Source organism: Berghia stephanieae, chromosome 2 (assembly GCF_034508935.2).
Source record: "Berghia stephanieae isolate SIO BIC M18660-M18661 chromosome 2, UCSD_Bste_1.3, whole genome shotgun sequence".
Taxonomy (NCBI): Eukaryota; Metazoa; Mollusca; class Gastropoda; order Nudibranchia; family Aeolidiidae; genus Berghia; species Berghia stephanieae.
Genome location: NC_088361.1, coordinates 1,382,626 through 1,404,474, shown reverse-complemented (window position 1 = coordinate 1,404,474; position 21,849 = coordinate 1,382,626). Strand labels below are relative to the sequence as shown.

General features: G+C 33.1%; 1 protein-coding gene across 1 annotated transcript; it reads left to right on the top strand.

Annotated features, from left to right (window-relative positions):
• Positions 1-7: 7 nt before the first annotated feature.
• On the top strand, positions 8-19,978 carry LOC144964144 (dynein intermediate chain 2, ciliary-like). The gene is given in 19 exon segments (XM_078898079.1): positions 8-122; positions 930-971; positions 1,876-1,929; positions 2,338-2,385; positions 3,000-3,080; positions 4,326-4,461; positions 5,956-5,985; positions 10,863-11,084; positions 11,751-11,836; positions 12,443-12,526; positions 12,893-12,977; positions 13,355-13,516; positions 14,136-14,383; positions 15,519-15,608; positions 16,144-16,231; positions 16,952-17,213; positions 18,288-18,387; positions 18,786-18,971; positions 19,730-19,978. Coding segments are annotated over 19 exon segments (2,148 nt in total). The 5' UTR covers positions 8-95; the 3' UTR covers positions 19,847-19,978.
• Positions 19,979-21,849: the final 1,871 nt, after the last annotated feature.

Genomic DNA, 21,849 nt, shown 5'->3' with positions numbered 1-21,849 from the left:
CCACGAGAGGCACTTCCTGTTTTGTATGGCTACGGAATCCCGAGGTTGTAAGAGTCTGAAGTGTGTGTTTGTGTGGTAAAAATTTACTCTCGAAAATGCCTCCCAAGCAATTAAAAGCAAAGGTAAGCACATCATTTATTGTAAAGTTATCCCTTTGCTACGCAAATTTCCCATTTAAGAAAAAGAGCACCACATAGCACACTTTTGAATCATTGTTTTCCGATGCCAGTGAATAAGAATATTTTGACGCTGATTCGACTGAATTTCTCTCTTTTTCCTTCTAAGTATTTGATAGCTGCACCATTAAACTTACATAAAAATATCTGCACATAAGTTTGCATCAGCAACTCAACAAGCATTTTGATTTATTTTATGTCCTTTCACTTTTCATTGTCGTTCATCGCTCTGTCAGTTCTGATTATCTTTGAAGACTCATTTCTTGACATCATAATTATTATCATTGAGGAAGATTGAGTGACAGAGATAAAGACCAAATCGACAGATATTGAGAAAATAGGAAAGGAGAGAGAAGATAAGAGAGAGTGTGTCTTGGATAGATAGAGTTGAAAGAGAGAGAGAGAGAGAGAGAGAGAGAGAGAGAGAGAGAGAGAGAGGGAGGGAGGGAGGGAGGGAGAGAGATAGTCACCTTCGCTATTATTTTTTAAATCTTGAGGCTTCACCACTGCTTTACAAGAGTTTGTTCAAGCCGTTTTAAAAATGGAAATTAGTCTTTACTGTGTGTTATTCTCCAAAATATCGAGGCAATAAAGTGGGCACGGGCTACGTGCTTGGAACTACTTATTTTTTTAAAAATCGTATATCTGCATTGAGTACTTGAGTAAGGGGGGGGGGGGGTCTAGTGTTTGTTTATGACCACTTTTATCAGGCATTAGTTCATCTTAACATACTATAACTTATCTTATTTTCAGGCTGCACCGGCAGCAGATCCAAGAAAGCGAACGAAACGAGCTGTGAGTATCTTTAAATTTGTGAAAATAACCATTTCATCATCCTCCGCCTCCTCCTCCTCCTCCTCCTTCTCTTCCTCCTCCTCCTCCTCCTCCTCCTCCTCGTCATCTTCTTCTTTTTTTCTTCTCCCGCTCCTCCACCATCTCCTCCTTTCCCTTTTCTCCTTTTTAAAATATTTTGTAATGAAATGAATGGGAATGAGTGTTCATACTTTGAAAAGCTATGCTTGTGTTTATATATTTCTTTTATAAATTGGTAATTTGGCATTATGAGGAACTTCTTCAGCATGAAAGTGAAACTTATATGAATCATATTCATATAATGTCTTTAAAGAAACGTTGGCATGGTACAAGACCGAAGAGCAAGAGCTCAGTTGATCATTGACTTATAAATAAGTAATAAAGACATTTTGTAACATGTGTGATGTATGCAGGTTGTTTGGTTTCTTAATTGCTATTCAGTATGAGAGCTATTGTGACATAGTCTTTGTGGTTTTGTGGTATGACTATTAGGTTCCTGGTTTGAGTCCCACTATGGGCAGCGCAATGTTGGGTCATTGAAAAAGTGTCAATAATAGCATTTTTTCACCACACTGAAAAATGAGTACAAGTTAGGTAACAATGTTCTCTCTGTCTAAACATAAGATTATTATAATAGCGCCTTAGAGGCATCATGTCTTTAAGTATAAGTTATACTATACTTATATGTTAAGTGTTGTAGTTTGTTTGGAAACCATCGTAAAGTACTTTGAGTACATTAACCGTATAGCGTACCATTAAAAATATCAAGTCTATTTTGTTTGTTGTTGTTGTTTTGTTTTTGTTTTGTTTTTTTAAGAGGAACCTATAAGTTTATGATGGTTTATATCCATTATTTTCTATCTTCATATCACATTCATAAATCCAGGATGACGACATGACTGAGGTTGGAGACGGAACCGAACAAGATGATTGGATGCAGGTAAAATTGTAATGTCATTATACCAGTAAAAACGGATTCCTTTGAAAGGTTATATTAATAGAGGCAGACCAAGAGAAAGAAAGAAATTGATATTCCTTCATCATTGAGTTCGACTGTGGTGTGTCAAGAGTCACTATAGTAAAAAAGATATAAAAATATAATGACAATAAATGTAATATAATTAAAATCGTTAATTTGGTATTAATGCAGACTAAATTTATCATTAAATATTAAAAATTTACTTGAAGTTTGTTTGTATCTTCTTAAAAAAATTCTAAACCCTAAACGACTTCATCATCCGTCTCTTATAATAACTGGGGATGAAAATTTACCCATCGATGTTTTTCATTATGTTTTTTTTTTTAAGGAACATTGAAAAACATTAAAAATCACATTCTACATTCACAGGCCAAAACTCTGGTCAAGCCAGATGACCAACTTGATCTTTCAGAAACCGTAAGTGATTCGACATTGTTTGTTTGCTGCTGATGATTGAAGAGGATAATGTTTTTGTTTTGTCTTGATTCGTTATGTTTTTAATGAAAAAATTTCATATAAACTTACACTGAATTTTTTTTCACTCAATTGAATAGATGTTTATATTAGTATATTGTCAAATGATCAAACAATGACTAAGATAAGAACTTCTGTTTACACTGATTTTCATTTCTGTTTTCATTTTTTTTCTTTTTTTTTTTTTATCTTCTTCAATTAATTTTTCTATTAAAAGCTTATCAAACATCATTATCAAGTTATTCAACAGTGACTTAGCCAAAGACTTATATTGTACATAGCTAATGTTTTCTTTTAATTTACATTCCAATTTACATAGACATTTAAAGATTGTTTTACTCGTTTTATTAAAGTTATAAGCAATGAAAAACAAAACAACAACAAATAAACCAAATAAACAAGAAAGAAAAAATATTTTAAAAATGAAGAAATAACCACCAACAAAAAGGAAACAATAAAAAACAAATAAAAACATATTTTAAAAAGAAAAGAAAAACAAAAAACAAAATCATTTTCATGAGTTATAATTATTTTGAAAAATATGTTTTAATCTTCAGGAGCTGAAAGAGGAATTCACAAGAATCCTGACTGCAAACAACCCCCATGCTCCTCAAAACATTGTCAGATACAGCTTCAAGGTAAGACCTTATTCGATATCAATATTATTTATTTTTGAATCAGATTTAATTTTGAAGTAGATTCCTTATGAAAGCCAGTTTTGTTTAGTTGTTAGTCTTGTAGCACTTGATCACCTAGATTATTTCGAAATTAAAAAAGTCTAGAAAGAGATTTCTCTTCCAATGTGTGTCAATTCCTATTAAGGTGCTTTCAAGTCAAACATTTTGCACTACTTTTCAGGGATAACATATTAAAAAAAAAAAAAAAAAAAGATAATAGAAACCACTAGCCTCTTGGGCTTTGCAGGTAGTCGATGATTTAAAAAAAAAGAGCTTTTATATAGCGCAATATCCACTAAACATGCTCAAAATGCTTTACAAGGGATCCCTGGCCACAGCAACATTTAACGTGTAGGACGGGACATGACGTCTTTTAGGCGATATTACAATTTTTTTCGGACTGAGACAATGCTGTTAATGGCCAGGTACTCATTTTACACCTGATTAAGGTGAGAGAATGTGAGTAAAGAGTCTTTTCCAAGGACTCAACTATGCGCCGAGTGGGGCTCGAATCCAGGACCTTCCGATCCGAAAGCGAGTGTCATACCTCTAGACCACATAGCCGCACACATGATTTGTGCTTGATGACCGGTAAATTGTTTTGAATTACCTTGTCTCTTTATTCTGTCAGCTATAGCTGGCCTTTCAAAATAATTCCTCATTGATTTGAATTTGTTGTTACTTGAATTTATTCTACTTTAGCCTTTATTCCGAGTTTCAGGCTGTAGGTTATTGTCATTGATGTATGCTTAAGTAGTTTTCACCATAAAAAAATGTAAACATTTAATGTTGCCATTTTTCCCCGTTATTTTTGTAAATGTATGAATGAATACAGATAATTTTATAGCGCATTTTCACAGGCTTACCATGTTCGCTGCACTTTATATTTCAGTTTTCCCCCAACAAACCATAGAAAATCATGTTTCCATTTCAAAGAGTATGGGTTGCCTGTCAGGCATCCTTTTTTTTTTTTTTTTTTACTAATACTCTTACAATATATATTCTGTCTATAAGTCAGATATTCATTCAAACCTCAGTCAAGTGAAGTAATTTGTGTAAAGAATCAGATCCAAGGATCCGACTCATTGTATCGAATAAGAATGATTATTTCACTTAAAATATATAGCTTAACTCTATTTTTTCACTTTGTCCTTAATCGAAAACTGATTATGTCACATATTTATAACTATTATTCTTTATCAACAGGAACGACAATTCAAGCAGACCTCCAGCGTTGATCAACTGGCTGTCCATTTTGCCCTTGATGGAAACTTGCTTCACAAAGATTCAGAGGAGGCACGCAGACAATTCAATCGGATGGGAATGATGGACACAAAAGAAGGTAATTACTCACTTGGATATCGTTTGCCTTATTGTGTTTCAGGGTTTAATCCTTCAACGGCCATATTGAATTTCTTTCAAATTGTGACCTGCTGCCTCAAAACTTTGTTATGTTGAAGTGACAGATGTTCAAAATCTAATTTATAGTGAAAAATAAGACTTTTGGGTCAAGTTTTTGTTTTACTGACGACATTGGATGTAGTTTCTGAAAGTGACAAAAGGTAAAATCTCACATTTATTGTCGTTCTAACTTCAAAATCACTTTTTAGCATCTGGTTCACAGAGACATAATACCAGTTTGAGGTGGTTGGTCACAATTATGATAGCCCTTATTACTTATCTGGTTATAAATTCAGAGCTAAGAATTTCCACTGAGAGATGTTGCAAAGATTAAACGTGTGTGGGTGTGTGTTGGAATGATATGTGTATGCTTTCTCCTGCTATTGTACAGTTGCAGTGATGGATAAATAGAGTCTCTTGCGACTCATTCCCAACAGCTCAGTATTAAATGAAGCTTCAATGAGGCCTTAGATACATGGTTGTTACTGTTCTCTTGATGAAAACAGTAAGCCATTATGTCTGGTTAAAGTACAGTGCCCATTTTCAACCTTTTGTTTGCTTACCTATATACAAAAAATGTACCTAATGATAAATTTGCTTGCTCTCTATCTCCATCTTGATTTGCTGTGTGACATCCTATCTTTCTTTCTGTCAGAATTGTATATTTCTAAGCCTTGTTGATTTCTTGGGTGTTTGTTTTGACTATTATAATATATTATGCTTTTCAATATTTCTCGAAAATCATTTAAACAGTTTAAAAAAAATGCAATTTAAGTCTTAAATTATTTATTGTCTCCCTTTCGTTATTTCTTTTTCAATAATTAAATCATTTATAATCATTAATCTAGTTATTCTGAAAAAAAATTTTAAAAATAAATCGTCTTTTTAAAAAAAAAGTTATCGGGTACCAATATAATTTGCGGACAAAGCATTAAAAAAAAAACAAGCGAAAGATGATAATTTTGTATTATTATCTTTTACAAGATTCAAACATGTTTTGCCTCATTGTTGCCTTAATTTATAACGACCAAAATTGCCACTTATTGTGAAAAATATTTTTCAGGATGATGTTTATATTTTGTATATTTAAGCTCAAATGATTCAGCTTTTGTGTATGTGTGATCTATACTGAATGTGACCCATTGTATCAATTCAGTATTATGTCAGAGTTAACTATGTGATGAAATTAGATTCAAAGCCAAAATCATCAGAAGAACCCAATTTTTTATTTCAGAAGTGTAAGAAACGACATTTCGTTTTCTCAATGAAAGCATTTTGAGTGACTGAAATGTCATAATTCAAATTTACAAAAAAATTTTTCATCATTTCATTTACTCCAATCTGACTTTAATACCAAATTGAGATTGTAGGTTACAACTTATATAAATTCTATAAAATGTCTCATGCTCATCATGTTTAATTCATCCTTGCTAAGAACCAGCTGAAGAAGCAGTCGAGCCGAAAGGTATTTTTTACCCCCACAATGTTATTTTCTTCTCAAATTATCGCTTATTTACCCACCTTTGATGTTAGAATGTATTTGACGTTTCCGGAGTATCCAGAGTTAATCTTTTATTATCTCTGTTCACCGCTTTTAATACTTTTTATTAAGATCCTTTTGACAGTTTTCTACCTTCATGGGAAAAAGCACGGATAAGACACAGACTGTTGTAAATCTTGATCAATCTATTGCTATTTTTCTCAGTTCATGGGTTGTGGAATTTGCCATCTCAAAATATTCATAAAAAAGTAATTGAGATAATTAAAATCTTTTTTTTAAAACTAGTTTAAATAGCAAAAACATCAGATTGGGATATAGTCAATCCCATAGAAAATGAATTTTCCTTAAAATCCTTGCTTTTCCCAGGAAGGAACAATCATTTTTATCAGCTTATAAATATGCATAGTATTGAACATAACACTTACATCTTACTATGGCTATCATCATCCAGTACAAAAAAGGTCGGGTATTCATTCTAACATTCATTTACGCTTCAGTATTATCTAATTAATGTACCGTGTTATTATTCCTCTTAAATGCATAATGATGTTATATGGTTCCTTATTCCTCACCTCTTATATACTACTTCAAATTCTTACTCTTTAACTGACTTAACGCTTTTCACTTGCTAGGTCATCAGATATGGCAGCTGTCATGAAAGCTCCCCATTCGTCTTTATGTTGTTCGAATTTTTTACTTTTTAAATAATTGCAACCATTGGTTGTCAGTTGACTATTTGCACACAAAGAAGATAAAAATTGTGCCTCACCATGTCAATTTACAGACCTGTCTACTCTTCCCATTTTATCGTGACATTCCTGATACTTATTAGCATTCCCGGTTTCCCTAATTTCCAGCTATTCTCCGATTTTCATTTGTATTTTATTATTCCAGAAATATCATCATCATCATCATCATCATCATCATCATCATCATCATCACCACCATCATCATCATCATCATCCATCACCACCACATTCATTATTATCACATCTTGTTTTTTTACACCTCAGATTTCCCATAGAATTTTCCCGTATTTTGTCCCTGAAAAATTGGCAAGTCTGAATCTGGTATTATGTCGGAATGAACAGATAGTTAGTAAAATTGAGTTTCAAATCTAAACGATATAAATAAGCCATTGTCTGCTTTTTGTCGTTAAAAGTTTTAATCTTATTCTTTCTATGAAGGCGTTTATTTCAACTCGATTTTATAATTTCATATAATATCTGTTTACCCCAATATAATAGCGTTTTGAAATGATTGGTCACAAATGTCAATGACGATTCTGAATGTTTGTCTAAAAAGCATTGGATGGGACTTGTGAAATTTGAAATTCAGAATACTTAAGGCACGATTCTCTTAATTTATTTCTGTTTGATTCAGTTGTATGTCATAGCATTTAAAGTTCTTTATAAAAATTAAATCATTTTGATAAAGATGATGAGGGTAGGGATGTGAGCTTATTTTTGATTTTGCTTTTCTGAGGACTGATACGGTATTTTATTTTATTGATCCATTCATTTTAAATCAATGATTTCCGCTATTCTAACCCATACTCAAGAAAATAAATGAATATTTAAATCCTTCATTACCCATTGGGTCATTTGAATTACATATATTTCCCCCCGGTATTTATCATTACTTTTGGAAGAACAACATAAGCATGCGAGAGATAATTCAACTCAAGTAATATCAGGTTAATTCTTATAAGCACTCATCAGGTCAGCTATTTTAAAATAAAAATTTGACGGTGTTTTGTCAGGAAAAAAAATTATGCAGAAAATTGCTTTTAAAGTCAAATTCAATAAAATTATAATATTATAGCTATTTACAGTTCACAAAATTACATTCATTCTTTATAATATAGTGTATTATTGTCACTCAAATATATAGAAAGAGTAATAATTCAGTTTTCTTTGATTTATTAATTCTAACATATACCGTATGGAGATGATGGTTCACAAATGAAAGACTTTTCTTAGCTTGGAATAAATGTGTAATTTGTATTTGTTTGTTTTTTCTTTGTTTGTTTGTTTTCTTTTTTGTTTTTTGTTTTTTTGTAAATTCTTTTATTTTTTCATAGACGTCACCATTCAAAATTGAAGAAAAAAAAAAAATTCTTTTCCTAGTGAATTGGTTGACTTAACGGAGACGTTGACAATGAACTTGGTATTGTCAGAAGGTGAAATATGTCTCTATTCTTTCTTAACTTTTTGTAAAGCTCATGACTGATAATTCTTCAGTCAAAATTCAGCTCATATTAGAGTTGTATTATGAATCTATAAATAACATATAAAATTATAATCTTAAACTGATCTTTAGAAATATCTAAAGAAAGCATCATCATCATCATCATCATCATCATCATCATCATCATCATCATCATCATCATCATCATCATCATCATCATCATCTTTATAGATGTCATCTAACCATTTATTTAATATCCTTTTCTTTGTCCTTATTTTATCTGAATGAATTTGTAATAAAAGAAAAATTGATAGAGCACAGTGGCTTGCTCAACAAGGCACTGATTTTATTTCTCACAGCATGACAAATCTATTTTTGCCGGAAAAAATCCTTTGACTTTGAAGATTTCAGCTTACGCCCCTTTGCATCTTGGGTCTCAATGACTCAACTAAAGCCTAATGTGGCCTTCACTCCTTTCTGCTAGAATGAAGTTGAATTTTACATTGAACATTTTTATACAAACACATTGCAAAATTTTGGAAATTTATTTGCTTCAGTTATTTAAAATTTAGGCTTTAAAAATAATAATAATTGACTTGTGTTGAACCATAATACATATTGCTTTCAATCGGTTATTTTCTTATTTTCGTTTTTTTTTTAAATTTAGACTTTATCATATTTTAAAAGTAAACAAACATGCGCGTTTATAAAGAGCATTATCCACTAAACATGCTCAAAGTACTTTACAAGGAGTTGCTCAGTCGCCAACAGCAGTGCTTAACATGTAGAATGAGACATCACGCTTGTTAGCCCATTTTACAACTTGTTTTCAGGCAGAGACAACGTTGTTTGCAGCGAGGTACTCCTTTTACATATGAGTATGGTGGGAAAGCGTGAGAAAAGAGCCTTTTTCAAGGACTCAGCTATGCAGTGCTCAGAGCACGACTCGAACTCAGGACCTTCTGATCCGAGGGAAACTTTTTAAAAAGACAGAAACACAATACTGTAAGCAGTCAGCCACCCATTTTACACATGAGTACGGTGAGAGAATGTGAGAAAAGTGCTTTTCCCAAGGACTCAACTATGCTCTGCTCAGAGTAGGACTCAAACCCAGGACCTTGTGATCCAAAGCAAAGTGTCATACCGCGACCAAATGGCTGTATACTTTATGGCTTATATTCCACTCTTTGTCACTCAGCCAATGCAAATAACAAACGCAATCAAGAAATTGCATCACAAAAACAAAACAAAAACAAAATTACAACACAACAAACCTGAGCTTATCTTCAAATCTATCTACGTGTAATCCTTTCATTGTTTTAGCTGTGATTTATTATTCTTTTAAAATACACACGGGTGTTATTAATCATTTTTTTTTATTATAGGGAATGAGATTAGCGGAAGAGTAGCGTCCCTTGATTGGATGTTACCTTACAGAGAGAACGTCAATTTGGTTTTGAAGTGTCTCAAGCCGATTTCACTGGAAGCGAGGACGAGAGACGCATGCGCACAACCAACATGACGTTCTCTCTCTAATAACTTTTCCGCCGGTGACGTCACAGACTATGGGTGACGTCCAATCAAGGGACGCTACTCTTCCGCTAATCCCCTATTCCCTATTCCTGAATATAAAGTCAAAGTCACTAAAATTACAAAATTCATGTATAAAACAGATAAATGGCAGTGGGGTCTTTCTCCTGACTTTAATGTATCAAGGGTTAAGTATTACTGCAAAGGTTTTCGCTGTTTTGTTTTTGTTATTAATTAACTGAAGTAGAATATTAAGCCCAAAACGTTCTGTGTTAAGTATTTTGTACCTTTAAAAAAAAAACCTATTACATTCATTTTTATACATCACAGTTACAGCTTCAAGCAGCGTAGTACATATTAACTTCGACTTGAGAAAAATTAAAGAGTAAATTGGCAAACTGTTGATGTAGTAATTTAAGTCTATCTAAAGACTGCATCTTTATAATATTAGACATTTGTTCACATAATTGATTCAGCTAGTAAAGTCAATCCCATTTTTAGAACCAAGAAAAAAATATCAAATTGATTTTGCATGTTTCAATGAGCTTCACATTCTATTGCTACATTTTGATTGTATCGATTAAGTCACCTTATTCTTTTAATATTATTAATAGACTAGTTTGATCAGAGAGAATTTTATAGTTATTTGAAATGGCATAAAACGAACTCTTGATATGACTGGAATGTGTGATTCAACAGGTTTTTGAAAGTAGATCTGTTATTGGAACATGCTGCGGGGCACAAATTTTGGTGAAAAAGGGGATAGCTCTTTTGTAAAAATCTAAATTTGATTTTGCAGATTTTCTAATTTCTAAGTGGTTTTCTCATATGTGACCCACCGCCTCAGACCAGTATCATGTCGGAGTGAAGTGAATGCTAAATAACCCAAGTTTCCTAACTTTTGACTTTAAATTAAATCTTTGGCACCAATACCATTCCGACATGATACTATCTATCTATCTATCTATTATTATTATTATTATTATTATTATTATTATTATTATTATTATTATTATTATTATTATTATTATTATTATTATTATTATTATTATTATTATTATTATTATTATTTGATTTCTCATAAGAATATTAATATTATTACGTGTATTTCCTCTTTCCAGCAAGTGACGTTCAGGAGGGAGAAGGGGCGGAAGAGGGAGAAGAAGGCGGAGCTGCTGAGGGAGAGACAACAAAGGAAGAAGAGGAGGGGGGAGGTGAAGAAGGAGCCTCCCCTGCCCCTCCCGCCAAAGGGGGTGCAGCCAAAGAGAAGAAATTGACCAATCAATTCAACTTTAGTGAAAGAGCTTCCCAAACATACAACAATCCATTCAGGGTAATTTTTTGTGAAACAGTTATTGAGTTAATACAATCTTATGGCAAATGGACTGAGTTCCAGTTTTATGGTTGTCTGGCTGTTGTGGTGATAATGATGATGATGATGATGATGATGATGATGATGATGATGATGATGATGATATGATTATTATATTATTATTATTATTATTATTATTATTATTATTATTATTATTATTATTATTATTATTATTTATTATTATTATTATTATATATCATTATATTATTATATCATTATCATCATCATCATCATCATCATCATCATCATTCATTATCATTATATATATTATCTATTATATATATTATTATTATTATTATATTATTATTATTATTATTATTATTATTATTATTATTATTATTATTATTATTATTATTATTATTATTATTATTATTATTATTATTATTATTATTATTATTATTATTATTATTATTATTATATATTATTATTATTATTATTATTATTATTATTATTATTATTATATTATTATTATTATTATATTATATCATTATTCATCTCATTCATATCATCTATATATCATCATCATCATCATCATATTCATATTATCATTATCATCATTATCATCATCATCATCATCATCATCATCATCATCATCATCATCATCATCATCATCATTTATATTATCATTATACACCAGAGGTATCAGTCATGACTCCAATTTCTTCTCATCAACTTTCACAGTGGGAAATCTATGACGCTTATCAAGAAGACTTCGAAAAACAGGTAGGCAGATGTTCAGATCGATCATAAATGTTTAACTCACTGCACCTGCACTTCATAAATGTTCAAGTTCTATTGTTGTTTGTTGTTGTTTTTTTAGCTCTTTATTTGTTTTTGTTTGTTTTGTTTTGTTGTTGTTGTTGGTTTTTTTTGGGTTTTTTTTTTTTTGGGGGGGGGGGGGGGTGTTGGGGAGGGTTTTGTGAGTTTTTGTTGTTGTTGATATTTGATATATTTCTTTAAATTGTTACTGTATTTATTATTGTTCTTTTGTTATTTGGGAATGCCGGCCGACTGGATAAAGTGTTATTAAATTTGGCATTTCATTGTTTTTCTCATTGAACAAGAAACACAAAAATCCCTATTACTCACCTTTCAGGGATGCACCGAGGCTGATGCCTTGGTTATTTAAGTCTTCCCTTGAAATGGAACCTGGAGACAAATTTCCACATATAGAAGAATAAGAGACTTTTTTTCTTTTTCATTGTGTACTTTTCATTTTCACTGTTGTTGTTGTTACATTTAATAATGTTTTGTTTGTTTCAGTGTCCAAAATGACATGATTTTTGAATATTTTTGAGAGTTTTCATTTTTTTTCTTTCCATTTGTTAGGAAAAGACAAAAGAGAAGAAGGTCATTCCCGGTAGAAAAGAGGAGGGCAAAACCAAAAAGAAATTCACCATCACAGAGTCCACAGTAAGTCAAATAAACTCCATCCTTTATCTCGAAACTTATTTTTTCTCTGAAATATTTTTGAAATCACCGACGTTTATCATGTGATCAAACAGTTTATCGTTTGCAACGTTTGTACAATCATACAGATATCCACATTAATTTTTATTTTTATTGGAGCACAATAACACTTTCTTTAATCAATTTTTGCCGGATCAGTTTTGGTCAACTTAAATCTATTCAAACGTTTTATTTCAAAACTGTCAAACTTATTATTTTCAAAGCTCTTCTCAGTTATCTATTTATAAATTGTTTAACGTTTTAAAAATATGCCATATGCTAGGATAATGTATACACCCACATAATTTATTCTTTCTCTCCCCCGTTCAGAGTGACGATGTGTCAAGAGTTGAAACAGCAGCCAAAATCATGGAGAGGATGGTTAACCAAAACACATTCGACGACATTGCACAAGGTATATGCACTACACTTTCTTTAATTGCTTTTATTTGCAAGTGATTAGTAAAAGTATTGTCTTGTATTATATATTTTCTTTTGGGAGACTTAATGCTCGGACAGCATATTGTGCTGATTTTATTTTTGCATTAACTTCAACAAGAATTATTATATTTATTTCATTCATTTTCTTTTTTCAGAGGATATTAATTTCATTTTAAATTATTATAGCACGTTTAATGATATTATGTAAAGCGTCCCATCATACTCGTACTAATATTGATGGTTTTTTACCTACATTGTCTTTCTGCTTGAGTTGTAAGTAACCCATTTTGTTACCCTTCACAATTTTACAATTTTGCTAAAGCTATACTTCATTGTTTTGTCACTTGACAGATTTCAAATACTGGGAGGACGTGTCTGACGAGTACAGGGACCAGGAGGGAACACTTTTACCTCTATGGAGATTTTCATTCGAGAAGGCAAAGAAATTGGCAATCACCTCTGTTTGCTGGAATCCATTGTACAAAGACTTATTTGCAGTTTCTTGCGGCTCTTGTGAGTATCCTCATTATCTTTCTCTACGAAATCAAAGCTCATTTTTTTGTTCTCTCCTAAATCAAAAAGACATAGATTATTCCTCTGTCCTCCCAAAATAGAGCTTTTGCATAGTGCAATCTCCATTTGACATGCTCAAAGGATTTTTACAAGGGGAACCATGCCAACCGCGATACTTAACATATCAGAAGAGATATGACGTTTGTAAGGCACTATTACAATTACTTTGTTTTTATGAGTAATGTTGTTACTTGTACACATGATTGCATTGAGAGAATGTGAGTAAAGAACCTTTTTCAAGGATTCAAATTTTCCTCCCTCACAACATGACTCAAACCAGGGACCCTCAGATCAGAAGCTGAGTGTCATACCACAAGACCACAAAGTGGCACAACACCTTGCAACACTTCCAATGATGTCATGCCTCTATTCAGTTTATTTCTTTGACTTTCATAAATATCCTTTAAAAAATGAGTTTGATTTTTTTTTCTTAATTGATAAAGATAAAAGAATATTTTCTTATCTCAATTCAAAAGTTTATTATAACTGAAATTCACCAGAGCATCATTCTGTCACAGAAGAAAAATTTTAATGATGATTTTCCCTTTCCACTGCTCAGATGACTTTATGAAACAAGGTAATGGGTTGATCATATTTTGGACAATGAAGAACCCAACTTTCCCAGAATGCTTCTTTGAGACAGACAGCGGCGTCATGTGTCTGGACAGCCACCCCCAACATCCGCACTGGATCGCTGCTGGGTTCTACGATGGTAGCGTGGCTGTGTTTAGTGCTGTGGACAGGAAAGACGGTCCAATTCATAGATGTACTGCCAAGAATGGAAAACATACAGATCCTGTATGGCAGGTGGGTACAACAACAATTTTGAGCCATTACCTAAGAAGGGGTATTATGTCGTGACAGTTTAAATAGTGAAAATTGAATTTATACCCAGAAGTATGAGACCAATCCAATCCAAAAGATTTGCAGTTCCAAGTGATGAAGATTGTGCCAAGAGCAGTTGTTATTTTTTTTTTTTTTTTTTTTTTTTTTTTTTTTTTTTTTTTTTGGAAAGGGAAGGGGGGGGGGGGGGTTGCTTTAATTGGAAGGAAGGCTGTAAACTCTTCTTTAATTGGAAGAAAGGGTGTAATCTCTTCTTTAATTGGAATAAAGGGTGTAAAGTTTTAACAGGGTTAAAAGATAAGAAGTTATATTGCTGAGCATTTAAACTTAAAATTCTCTTTTTATTGTCTGGCTGATTTTGACATAATACCAGATTTCAATAATGGGTCATATATTTATAAATTGCAGATGCTCTAATCCGATTCGGATGTAGCAGATATGCTGTCATAGTGTAGTATTAGCTAAGAAGCTTAAACTAAGGAACACAAAGATTATTTCAACATACTCAAGACTGAACTGGCTTTTTATTCCTCCACTCACGTTTTTATAAAAGCACTGCATGCAAGGGACATGATCAATATTGACATTCATACAAATGTAAGGAGTAAAATATGAATTGTCTCGCTTACATTCATGACAGATTTGATCATAATAATATTTTTCTCATGGCTTCAGATTTCAGGATTTGTACAACACTTGTGACACTTTGGGGTCAGATAGATGTACGTCCTCAGACTTTGATTTAAAAGTGTAATGAAATTTGGGGGACTAACTATCACATTCTAAGTTACTTGTATTTATCAGTAATATGATTTGTTCTGCAAAAGTTGTCATGTTCTGGTAGAGGCAGATCTCACTAAAGACTTAACGTAAATGTGAATTTCTTTCACGATTCGTTTTTCATGGACAGTTGTAGAATAATTGTTAACCAGATTCTACACATTCTAACATGGATAGTCAACTTTCCTTTGGGACAGGGGGGGGGGGGGGGGTCTGGCTTTGCCTCATACAACCTTTTTCCTGGCCATTATTATGCTCCCCCCCCCCACCCCTTTTCTTTAGTATTTTTCTCATCATTACTATTTCAATCCAATTCCAGGTGCGTTGGCAAAAGGATGACGCAGACAACAACATGAATTTCTATTCCATTTCATCTGATGGAAGAATATGTTTGTGGACGATATTGAAGGTACGATTTTTTTTCACGTAGAAGGTGGGAGGGGGGGGGGAGGATTTACAAAAACTTAATGTTGTTTTGTAAAGTTTGTTTTGACAACAACATTATTTATAGGATGTACTCACTGCTTTTAGATTTGAGTTAAAAAATACAACTGTGTATTGAGTCAGTATGTCATTGCAGTAACAATCTTAAAAATGATCGGTTAGGTGGGAATTTAAAATCTGCAAATACTCACAATAAATTAGGGCACATGAACACAAAATACTTAATGAGATATCAGAGATGTCAACGGAATGAGAAGAAGAGGAAGACGAAATTGTTGTTTTTAATAATAATTTCAATTTCTTTTAGAAATTGAAAATAATGATTAAAAAAACCATTTCTGTAGGACAAATCAACCCAGGTACTCTTAGTGTTTTTGTGGTTTGAGTGTAAGTGGAACAATTTTGTCTTGAACAAAATGATATTATTGACACATTGAAACAAGCATGAACATAAGGTCTGTTTTCATTGATAAATATTCATTGGTTATTATCTCCTTTAGAATGAAATGGTTTACCAAGACATCATCAAGTTGAGCCTTCCAGACGTCGCTGCTGAAGGTCCTGACGGCATCAAAGTTCCAACGACAGGTAAACAGGCATTTTAAAGCAACCATTTAGTAAAGTGTTTAAAAGGGGAGGGAGTGATGTGGTCAAGTGAATGAGACGTTACACAATATCTCAGGAATCCTAGATTTTAACCCCATTTAAGGGCTCTGTCATTTTGGTTGTTTTTTGGGGGTTTTTTGTGTGTGTGTGGGGGGGGGGGGGGGTTGCTTTTTATTTTGTTTGTTTTGTTTTTATATTGGGCAAGACTCATAACTTCCATCAACCACTCTTTGAAAATACGGATAATCACATTTAATCAAAATGTTTGAAGACAACCCATACACATTTCTAGGCTAAAATTGATTCCCTTACAGATGAATATGTATATATTGATGAAGATTTTGTACAGAGAAGATTAAAACAAGTAAGCGTTGTCTATAATTTTAGTAGCAAAAGCTAGTTGCATTGAGGGGTGACAAAATGATGTCAACTCATTCTAACACCAATGTGCGTTTAAATTGGACAAAACAAAAATTAAACGCTATTGTAAATTTATTGCCTGTGACAAAAATCTGAAACTGTATAATTGAAACGGTTCCAGACAAAGCAGAAAGAAAAATACAAGAAAAAATCAACCCAAGTACTCAGCCTGCTTTGATAAAATCCCCACCTGTTTCCAATTTTTTTTTCACTTTTATATATGCCGTACAATTGCAACAAAAATACAATTTCGTGTTGTTTTTTTTCATTCCCCTCTCCCAGGCTGTGGCACAGCATTTGACTTCCACAAACAAAAAGATTATTTATTCCTGGTGGGGACGGAAGAAGGTAAAATTCACATTTGCTCCAAGGCGTACACAAGTCACTTCATCGACACGATAGACGCCCATAACATGGCTGTTTACAAAGTTTGCTGGAACAAATTCCATCCTAGAATATTCATGACCTGCAGTGCGGACTGGACTGTGAAAATCTGGGAGATGAGAGACAAAATAGACAGTACTGATGCTGATGACGAGTCAAGGTGAAATCTTTTTCCTTTATGTTTCTTAATTTTGTTTGTTGACTCAGCAAAGTCAAATGTGAGCCATCATCTCAATGTGGTTTTATGTCAAAGATGACCAAGATGACAAATATCTAATTTATAATCAAAAGTATAAGAATACCTACATACTTTTATATTAATTTTGAAAATGTGATAAACTATTTTAGCATATGTAAATTGAATCCCAGTTCAGTTATATTGACTTCTACTATGTGTATCTATTTGTAGGTCTGATAACCCAATTCGTTATGGGCTCATCGTTGTAATGGAAATACTCTCAAACCAATGCAAAATATTGTCCATTACAACAATGTTTACTCAAGCCCATTATTGCGTCCGGTTATCAGACCTGCAAACAAGTGCATGTCGGCTTCTACATACAATTTTCAACAATTAGTTTATTCCTACACAATACCACAAAGAGGCAGTGGGTCACAAATGTGCTCAGTTTGGCAGTGCCAGATATTTTTTTTTATGTGAGGAAGAAAATAGACAATAAAAATCACATGCAATAGATTTCCCTAAACCTTGTCAACCCTCCTTGAAAGTTACAGAAAGTCTTCAGCAAAGAAAGCCAGCTCCAATATGCTTTTCAGTCCTTAACTTCTTATGCTCTATATGGGGCTGGACAACACATGGTCATCGCTACTAGGTTCCTTTCTACTTTTTTTTTTTCAAGTGCTGGCTCGAACCACGGACACCTTTTTCAGAATTTCAAAGCGTTATTTTTTTATGTGTGTACTCATACCCATTTCTTCAGCTCTTTTAATGAATCATAATAATCAAATATTAAAATGAGGAAAGAGAAATAAAAACAAATTAAGTGATTATGTGAATTGATGAATAAGTATTTAGATATCTGATTAGATAAATAAATACATAAATAACTACAATAATAAGCAAAAGTTTATAACAAAATAAAATAATGTTCTTTGTCGATTTGATGTCTTCATTGTGATCATAGTTGGTATAATACTTGTATATTATTGTTTTATATGTAGGTAAGTATAAACGATGATTTGACACCTAATCATCCAATATTATTCCTTACAGAAAACCTTTATTCTCCTTTGACCTCAACAACTCTGTAGGCGATGTTGCCTGGGCCCCTTATTCTTCCACAGTATTTGCCGCCGTCACGTCAGATGGAAAGGTTGGTGGTTCATTATTATCGCAATGATTATTAGCCATCATCACCACCACCACCACCACCACCACCACCATCATCATCATCATCATCATCATCATCATCATCGTCATCATCATCGTGCTCTGCATCATCAACAACAGTTACAACAAACACAAGAACAACGACAGCAACAGACTAGCCAGAGCAACAGTACAAAATTTAAAACACACACACACACACACACACACACACACACACACACACACCACTACTACCACCACCACCACCACCACTACAACCATTATCACCACAACCACCGCTAACACCTCCACCTCTAAAATCAACTTATTCTGAACTGAAAACAAAACAATCACCATCTATTTTACCATCATAACATCTGCCAATCCATCCACGTCTTTCAGGCCTTTGTATATGACCTACTGTACAACAAATACGAACCCCTATGCGAACAAATGGTTGCCCAGAAGAAGAAGACGAAGCTGACACACGTCGAGTTCAACTCAGCCCATCCCATCATCATCGTTGGTGACGATAGAGGCAACGTTATCAGCTTGAAACTTTCTCCTAACCTCCGCAAGATGAAAGCTGTAAGTCATAATTAATAATAGATAAGATGTGACCCACTTTTCAATGTAGTATTATATCAGAAACACCTTAACAATGAAAACTGGATTATATTTGAAAATAATGACGTTTTACTGGGTCATCGAGGAGATTGAATGCATTAAAAAAAAAAAAGACTGCAAGGATTTAAATCGTCATTCTCATTATTTTCGTAGTTAATTCTTTATTTGTTCTGCGGTTTCATATTTAAATTAAACTCACCTATTTTTCTAATCTCTCCTTGTGGGAGAAAAGGGCTGGCTGTGAAGACATATCCTCTCCATGCTTTCCCATCTGCTTCAGCAGTAATGTCCTCCCACCAGGATGTAAACTCAATTTTGCCTCTTTTCTTCCCACTTATCCTTCACCTTGTTTCCCTCGGTCGTCCTCTCTTTCTATATCACTTGCTATCAGGTGCCCATGTCAGTCTCACAAGTTGGAGGCTGTTGTTTGATAATCTTAGTACATATTAATGTATATGTAAGATTATTAACCCCCAATTTGCTCACTTAGACAACATGAGTGATTCCTGTTGACCCCAGACATCTTGTTTGATGAATTATCTATTCCTTCGGCGATATCTTATGATGTCGTGGCGGAAGGGCATAAAAAATATATATACATATACCTATGCACATTTTTCTCAGCTATGTGTTCCAGTAATATGACACGTGATTTATAGGCTCGTGTATAATTATACCAAACGAAATAAAAATCCATTTTTTTTTGTTTGTGTCCACAGGAGAAGAAGGGCGCACCACCAGTGGACGAGGCCACCAAATGCCAGCGTGAAGTGGAAAAACTGGAGAAGATTTTATCGATGGTTCGTGAACAGCCTGCAGAACAACAAGCCAATTAGACTCCTCTACACTCTGTAAACTCAAGTCGTCATCCTGACTGTTTAAATGGTGTGTGACCCATCGTCTCAAAATGGTATTACGTCTGGAAGAACCTGATGATACAAATTGAGTTTTAAGCTTAAGTTATGAAAGAAGAAGAAGAAGAAGAAGAAGAAGAAGAAGAAGAAGAAGAAGAAGAAGAAGAAGAAGAAGAAGAAGAAGAAGAAAAAAGAAGAAGAAGAAGAAGAAGAAGAAGAAGAAGAAGAAGAAGAAGAAGAAGAAGAAGAAGAAGAAGAAGAAGAAGAAAAGAAGAAGAAGAAGAAGAAGAAGAAAAAAAAACAAGAAGAAGAAGAACAACAACAACAACAGCAACAAAAATAACACCAACAACAAGGACAAAATCAACAACAACACCAACAACAACGACAAAATCAACAACAACAGCAACTAGAAAAAAAAAGGAAGAGGACGAAGAAGTCTACATTGAAAATCATATTTTTATTTCTAAAATTAAAAAAAAAAACATTTTGCTTTATACTAAATTTTCTTCTCCTGGTTCATTCTGACATAACACCAGATTGACGCAACGGGACACATAGTCAAAGCCTGGATTGCAAAAAAAAAAAAAGTAACGATAAGAATTAAACGACGAGCAATAGTTACCCAAAGATCTGTGATAATTTCGTTTCTTTGAATCTTGATAAGTGCATTCTGTTGTATAAATAAAAACAAATTTAGTATATATCAAAGTCTGACATTATAGATGATTAAAATCACTGTCACAAATAGAAAGAAAAAAAACCAAACAAACAAAGCAGTAAAATATGAATTATATGAATTTTATTCATATTTTGGAGATTAAGAAAAAAATCAAGTGAAAAAAAGAACGTTTACGAAATTCTACTACAACGCATACGTTATCTTGATAAATTTCCGTCCGTTTATTTGAAAATATCTGTTTCCTTAGCAGTTTTATCCCCCCCCCCCCCAATAATTTTCTTTTTGATTTTTATTTGTTTTGGATTTTTTTAAATCCAATCTTGAAATGCCAATGAAAAAGAAAGAAAAGCTGATTTTGTTGTATGGAAGAATCAAAATGTGTGAATAATATTAGAAATCTCAAGAATTTTTTTGTCCGTCAATATTTAATTTTCCACTTATGCTCTTGCTCTCCACATGCATCTCGGGCAATGAACAAAATGAAACAATACCATGCTATTTTAATCACAAAAATACAGAGATTATTTCAGGAATATATTTGAACTGCTGATTTCAGAATTTACTTTGCCAACCATCAACTCTTACATTCTAATGAATCTGTACAATATTATTTAAATTTTATGAGGTTGCATGAATATGAATTATTTGAGTATAGACCACCTATGTATAATAAATTGTTTGAATATTTTTATATATAGTCGGGCGTTGACTTATTTTTTACAATACTTATTTCCTCATCTGCTGTCATAACTTAGCGCGGGTAAAGTATGGCTTTGTGTTCTTGTGGTATGACACTCGTGTTCAGACCAATAGGTCCCTGTTGCAATCCTCTCTCTCTCTCTCTCTCTCTCTCTCTCTCTCTCTCTCTCTCTCTCTCTCTCTCTCTCTCCCATAGTGGGCAGGAAGGCATTTACTGTGTCTTCTATCCCCCTGTATATGTTTTCCAACTTTCTTTCTGTCTTTGTCTTGTATTGATATTACTTGGTTTTGTCCTAGCCCTGGCCAGATACCCTAGCTGGGAGGGAAACAGACAAATTATGTATAGTTAGAGTTTTGGGAGATGATTTTTGGTTTGTAAAGCTTCTCTCTGTTATGCACTGTATTACGTTTTGTTTATATATAACATATGATTTGTAAACATTTGAGTGTATTCCTCTTAGTAAGGACCTGTTCTTGTGTCTGGATGAAACGGTTAGGTGATCTCAAACTAAGTACTTTAATAGTGTGCTCTACATCTGTTTCCTATTTGGACCAATTACCCTTTGTCTTACCTTTTCTTGGGTGCTTTAATTGTAATTCTAGA